Source organism: Fulmarus glacialis, unplaced genomic scaffold (genome assembly GCF_000690835.1).
Source record: "Fulmarus glacialis isolate BGI_N327 unplaced genomic scaffold, ASM69083v1 scaffold7410, whole genome shotgun sequence".
NCBI classification, from domain to species: Eukaryota; Metazoa; Chordata; class Aves; order Procellariiformes; family Procellariidae; genus Fulmarus; species Fulmarus glacialis.
Genome location: NW_009189487.1, coordinates 4323 through 11271, shown reverse-complemented (window position 1 = coordinate 11271; position 6949 = coordinate 4323). Strand labels below are relative to the sequence as shown.

At 35.4% G+C, this 6949-nt stretch overlaps 1 protein-coding gene across 1 annotated transcript in view; it reads right to left on the bottom strand.

Moving 5' to 3' along the window:
• IFNAR1 (interferon (alpha, beta and omega) receptor 1) overlaps positions 1–2915 on the bottom strand; it is a gene marked incomplete at both ends in the record, with an annotated part of 13265 nt that extends 10350 nt beyond the window's left edge. The window contains 3 exons of the mRNA XM_009582211.1: positions 300–457; positions 1163–1356; positions 2795–2915. Coding sequence (XP_009580506.1) covers positions 300–457; positions 1163–1356; positions 2795–2915 — 473 coding nt within the window. The remainder of the gene's footprint in view (positions 1–299; positions 458–1162; positions 1357–2794) is intronic.
• Between the last annotated feature and the right edge of the window lie 4034 nt (positions 2916–6949).

Here is a 6949-nt window from a genome sequence, read left to right as displayed (position 1 = left end):
GGTGGCTCCTGCTCCAACGCATCTGAGATGGTTTCACCGTCTTCCTCATGCGTTGGAAAGTGGCTCCAGCATTTAACAGAAATACAAACTCCTTTCACAAAATATCTAATACAATCCTCTAGTAAAAACAAAACCAAAAAACCCCAAGAAAACACCCCCTCCCAACTTTTAAATTACATAGCAACAGTTATACACAGTTATATAAGTAAACAATTCCATTTTAGAGCATGAAGCAACTAAAGTACATCTCTGACAGTTATGTTAAGGTTAAAAAGCAAAAAAAAAAAAAGTGATCATACCTTTGCATTTGACGAATGTTCCCAGATAACTAGATTATATTTAAAACGTAGATGATCTATCCACATTTTTCGAACCTGATTTGCTTCTGGAGGGGAAACCTTAATTTTTATGACTCCGTTTATGGACTGCAACTCTATTCCGGGGGGACCAATCTGAGCTGCAAATATTAAAAGAAAAAAGAGTCAAGCATGACTATTTAAAGAAAAAACACCAAAAAAGCCATTTACATTAATAAAACCACAGTAACTGCCTATAGTATCTTATTTTTAATTCTTTTGAGGCAGTAACAAGATCACAGTAATTGCCTATAGGATGTCAGTTTTCATGAATCTCAGGCAGTACCTAACAGAAATCTAACCTAACAACCAACCACCGTTACCTGGTTCTAAAAGCAGCAGAGTTAAAATGCAACATTACTACTGAATGTTTTCCAGAATCTGCAGTGAAAATCAGTGTACGTTATTCTAAAACATGCAAGGCAAGAAACCTAGCTCAAACAAATCAATCCAACATTGAGGGAAGCCTTCAGTACTATACTATACCAAAACTACTGAAAAGTCACAAGGTCAGAAGAAAACTTCCAGAAAAGTCCACTGTCAAAAAGGATTTTTCTGAAATCTAGAAAAATACAGTGTGACAGAAAATTCTGGCAGAAAACCAGCATCACTTAGAATACTTTCCCCTTTCCAGAAGAGAGAGAATCATAACATTCCATGACCTGCAAATACCTTATATTTCATTAAGGTTGAGAAAACTACTAGCTCATGTTGTTATGAGTAATGGAAACCACATGCACTTTTTCCACAATAATGTGCTGAAGGACATTTAACTAAAAACGTTACAGTATATATGGAGCTCATACCTATAAAATACGGAATCATTTCAAAAATGCTAGACCATGGAGACACTTCTTCCCTTCTTTCAGCCCTTATACGCACATGATGTGTATCATAGTATTCGGTTATTGCTGAGGAAAAGTCACATTCTGTGCAAGTAACATTCTGACACCCAGGCAACTCCTTCCATTCTGTTTCATTTGTCTCAAAATCTTCAAACCTGCAAGAAAGAAAACGCCCCCAAAATAAAACTGGTACACAATTTAAGTCTTGAGATTCTTTTTCCTTTTCTTCTTAATGCTAATAAATGTCACACCATTTAATGCTGTTTTATCACTAGCACCAGTGTAATCAGCGTTACCTACTTAGTTACCCTGGAATTCATATTGCCATTTAATTCATTAATTTAATCTATTAATTTATTAGTTTAGCCTTACTACCAAAGGTTAACTATCAATCTGCCAAGTCTGATACCAGTTTGCTTTATTCACCCTGTAAACACACAGTATCAGAAAACAGCATCAAAGAACTGTCAAAATCCAGAATTACATCCTTAGCACATGATCCTAGTCTGGCAATGATTTTATAATTCATTGGAAGAAACTTAGAAGTCATGATGGCAAGAATTGCTTAAAAGAGCATAAAAGCAACAAAAACCCTCAATTCTAACATTAGCAAATGATGTAGATTAGGGGAAAAGAAAAACACAAAGGAGAAAACTGGAGTTCAGCAGTAAGTGTTGGAATAATTAGCTTTACAGAAGCTATTTTTCTTGTGAGTTAACAGACCATATATGAAAGAGACATTTCATATAGACATTAGAAATGTTCTGACCAAAAAAAGAGGCACAGACTTGTAGTAGTAATTGTTTATCCTCAACTCCTATCATATCTTTCAGACCAGTATTATGTTTTTAAAATAAAACTATTTTCAAAGCAGCTGTTTCTCATCTACACATTGAAGAAGGCAAGCTTTTTTTTTAATCCAAAATCATACACTAGGAAATCTTAAAATCAAGAACTTCTTAAGTGATTTTATCTTAGAAGAGTTTTTTAATATTTACTTTTCAGGAAAGTGCCACAAAATACCAAATGTATATGTATATGCATGCATAAGTATCGGTATATGAAACAACTGAAGAAAACCAAGCAAACATTTAAGAACAAAAATTAAATTGTTTCATCTGGTGATTAAAATTTGCAGATGAGAAATCTGGATTCATAAACACTGACAAATTATTCAAAAGCTACACTGAAAATTCTCTCAAATTCTCTGTGTGTCTGTGTGCCCACAATGTAGCTTAACTGAAAAAACAAAACAGAGAATAAATAAATCTAAATACTATACTTCTAAATGTACCGGTTAATCTTCTCAAAGAACCACTCTAGTATTAAGCATTACCACCAAGTGTGTTCTGCACTTACAACATGTTACTATCAGTGAATAATCTAATTTTACATATGAATTAGACAAACGAAGGACAATACTAGGATTCCACTTAATTTCAAGACTTAATCTCTCTGGTCTCTACTTTCTGGATTTCAAAAGTCTCTAGAAGTTTTACACAGCAGTATCAAGAAGCATAGTAATTAATTAATATGCTCTTCTACACAAATAAGCGTCAGACATTTCTGGCTCAGAATAAAGTTACTACTTACCTCCGGTATTCTGCTGAAAATGTTACATTGGTATCATTCCCAGTGTAGTTCCACCTTAGAGTGAAATTTGTATTTACAACATAGACCTGAATATCCTGCGGGCTTTTCAGATTAGTTTGGCCTACAAGAAAGCAACATAAAGGTATACAAAGATTGGGATAAATAATTTGTACATAACTTAAGAATAACCTACTTTTGTTAAAAAAGAAGTAGAGTGTTATAGTGAAATGAAATAACAATAAACATAAGAGCTAAGAAAACCCCACGCTATTCAAACGGCACTTCAATATATAGCTCAGGAGCTGTGCATCAGGTAGCTCCTTTGCCTAGTTGACTACGCAGCTCTTTCCTCTGTGCTTGAAGTCTTTCTCCCCACACCCCTTTAAAAAAAGTATATACAGTTGTAACATTCAAGGCCTGTGCTCACTGTGTCATGGGTTGATTATAAGCAGTCTGAATGCATTCAAACCAGTATTTTACTGGTTGGATCCAACATCTGGATCTCAGCTGCAAAGTGCTAGGGATTGACCTAATGCTGTCATTTCACACTTGCGGAACAGATTGAGCATAGCAGACTTGTTTTATGTCACGTGTTACTGCCATAAATTCAACGTTTTGAACATAAATCCCTTTCAGCGAGGCTTCATCACATAGCAGATCTTCTATCTTGCTCATGGTAATCCTGTGTTTTCTTTTACACAAAGAACAGTGCATAAAATGACTTATGGAGGGCAAGAGCTAAGTCTCAGGACACATATAAGAATGTCCATAACATCAAGGGAAGGACCAGACCATGAGAAGAGAAGGCTTAACAGGCAGATTGCCAACAGGAGGGAGGCATGCACGCTAGAATCATCTGCAGGATAGCTTTTTCTCCTCTTTATTTTCTACCTTTCAAAAAAAATTATTAAAAAACCCCCAACTGCCTCATAATTACCTTATATTCCACTTCCTAAAGAAGACTTCTTTACCATTAACTCTGAGATATGTAGAATCATCAGTGTCCCATTTGGTATACAATTCAGGTATCAGAGGGCAGATGAGAGTAACAATGCTGTGGGAGAAGGAATTATTCTGATACTTAGGAAAATTGAAATTTATCTAGCTATTTATAAGGTACATTTTGCTTTGAATTATTTCACACCAGTCTATGGCACTGCTTCAAAGCAGCGAAGCTAAAAAGTTACAATCAGGGCTGAAAGTTTGGACTGAAAGTTTTCTACTACTAGAAACCAAACTAGACTGTGGCTTACAGAGCAAAGGGAAACAGTGTGAAGGCACAAGGAATACACATGAACTGAGGAAACCTCAGGCAGAAGTCATTAAAATTATACCAAAACCACCAACTAAGCAGCCATATCCAGATTTACAGAGCTTAAACTTCATCTCAGTCCTTCTGCCTGGTATCGTATACTAGGTATCTTTTGACAACCCAGGCTATGTACAATTTAGGCAGCGCATACCTCTGTCCTCTGACTAAGAATGCACTTTCAACTTCTAACACGTCAGGCAAAAAAAATAAAATCAACAAAATAATAATTAAAAAAAAATCACCACACACCTCTCTGACTTGACTTTCTATTTTAACCAGTTGTGTGTTACACTATTAATCACTTCCCAATGGCTACAACTTCTACAAACATATGTTAGTGACCATCACTCTGAAATTGCTTTTGATGTCAGTCTAATATGTGATTATATTAAGAAGAAATCAGAACAAATACATTCCATTTCACCTGGGCAATCAAAGTCTGTTTGCACATCTAAAGGATTATCCTGAATTTGATTTTAAGAGTGGCTCTTTGTTGCAAAAACTATTTCATATTTTACATGATGACCAAATTCTCTTTATAAAAAGGAAATGCATGTGGAAAAGCAATTTATAAACGGAAGTCTGCAAAATCCTTTTGGAGAACAGAGTCGAAGTGGTATCCACAGACTACTGACTTTTGGAAATAACTCATGAAAGCACAAAACTTGAAAGGAAAATAACTCAATAAAACTTCATGGATCCCACTACAGAATTTCCTTTCACAATGCATTTATTTGTTACTCTTCTGAGCTGACAGACTAAGATAAGCCCAGAGAATGCCAAACTACATCTGATCATCAGAAAATAAGAAAGCAAAGGAAATAATTGATTTTTTTCAGGTATTTATCCAACAGATGGCTACAGTTCAGCCAAAAAGCTTATGATAACAAAGGCAGCTATTTCAGATCTTGGCAAGTAACAGCAATTTTGAATATTTATATCCCTTCACAAAGAAGATACTCACTTCATGGGAAAACATTATTTTCACTTTATTTGAGAATGTTTGCATTAAATTTAAGAATCAAAAAGCCTAGAACAAAAAAGTTCCACTAGCTCTTAATAATAATTAAAAAAAAAGAAAAAAAAAAAAAAGCAGAACTCTACTATTACCATAGAAAGTACAAGCCTGCCAGAGCCACCTGAAAAAAAAAAAAGTAATAATTTGTTTGAAGAATACCACCACCTATGGTAATTGATAGATTTAATGTTATAATCTTGCTTAGTAAAATTCATTGCTTTACCACCCAGTGGAAGATTATTTAAATGTTGTGATATAGCATAACACTTTCAATTTCAGTTCTAAAGAAACATCAGCAGATTGACATCTTTCACATCTAAAGTGCAGGGTAGTGCTTTTCCCTGTAAATACATGTATTCACGTATTTGCAGAGACTTAAAAAAATATCATTCATACACTCAATCTCTGTTTAAATATTTATTTGTAAAAGATCTTAATAAACAGTATGACAGAAAACCTGTTTCAAACCGTCTTTTTGGAATGTAATTCAACTGCTGACATTTGAGCAGCCTCCTAAAGCAGACAGAAAGCGAGATACGGTTTCCTCAATTCTCTAGCAGCACACATACCAGGTTTAAACACCTGGCATGGCAGTACTAAACAGAAGTCTTTACAACAAGAGATTCCCAAGGTAGATTCTTTACCCTGAACAACATAGAACGTTGGAGTAAACCATAAGCAGGTAGGATTAGATAATATAGTATTAACTGAGAACCACATTGCACCTACAGAGCTCCAACACTGATAAAAAATGCTACTATATGTTAAGACTATTATTTTTGTTCGCCTTAGGTAGAAAATCAAATATTCACTGCACTTCCAGAGTATCTTTCCCACATTTTCAAATCCTTCTCTTACACATAGCACGCAGCTTACAATAATTCTTATTAGACCTTTTCCATTTGAGATCAGATAGGAAAAAGGAAGTCTGGAAGCAGAAACAGAATCGTTTCAAGATTCATGTCTCCCCAAGTTACAAAAAACATTCTGAGTAAGACATCCAACTAGTGTTTTAAGCTAGGCCTGCTTTTTCTAAAGCTGGTAAATACCACAGCAAATAATCATATCCTCCCTCTGGATACAAACAATATTGTAAAAATACAGCTCTGGATTCTGACATTTGGAAGAAGATACAGTATTCCAGTCCTGGAGTAAGAGCACTAAAGGGATTTATTCCAGAACAGCTTTGGTTAAAGGCCCAAAAGATGACTGTCACAAGTCTCAGATTTGACTGCCGAGAACTTCCTCATACAAATTTGAACAAGGTTGGACTCCATCTTGACATTTACCCTTTTTTAATCCTCCTTACAAACTGCTGAAACTAGAGCTGTTTTCAGTGGCACATGATAGCCTTTAGAGAACCTTAATAAACAGAAACATGCTATTCAGAGACATCACCTGTAAAATTAACTTAAAATCCACTACAGAGTTAAAAGTAACTTGTACAAATTACTCAGGGAAGACCCTATAGCTTTCAGGGAATTTTCAGAAAGTTGTTCAGTGTTGTGTTCAACAACAATGTACAAGCGTGAGCACTTGCGGTCAGCGCGCAGCAACAGTTAAAAAGGGAAAAAAAAAGTTAGAAATTGATATGGAATTAAGGGAGTAAAATAGAAAGCTTAATGTTGTAACATAAATTCATTATAGGCTTATCTTCAACACTGTGTGCAGCTCTAGAGTGCCCACTCTCACAAGCAGATAGCAGAACAGAATAAGGCAGAGAAGGGTGACAAGGACAATCCAAGGTATGGAACAGCTTCTGTCCTGGGAGGAATCCGACTATGATTCTTCAGCCTGAAAAGGAGGTCGAGAGGAGGTGTCGTGG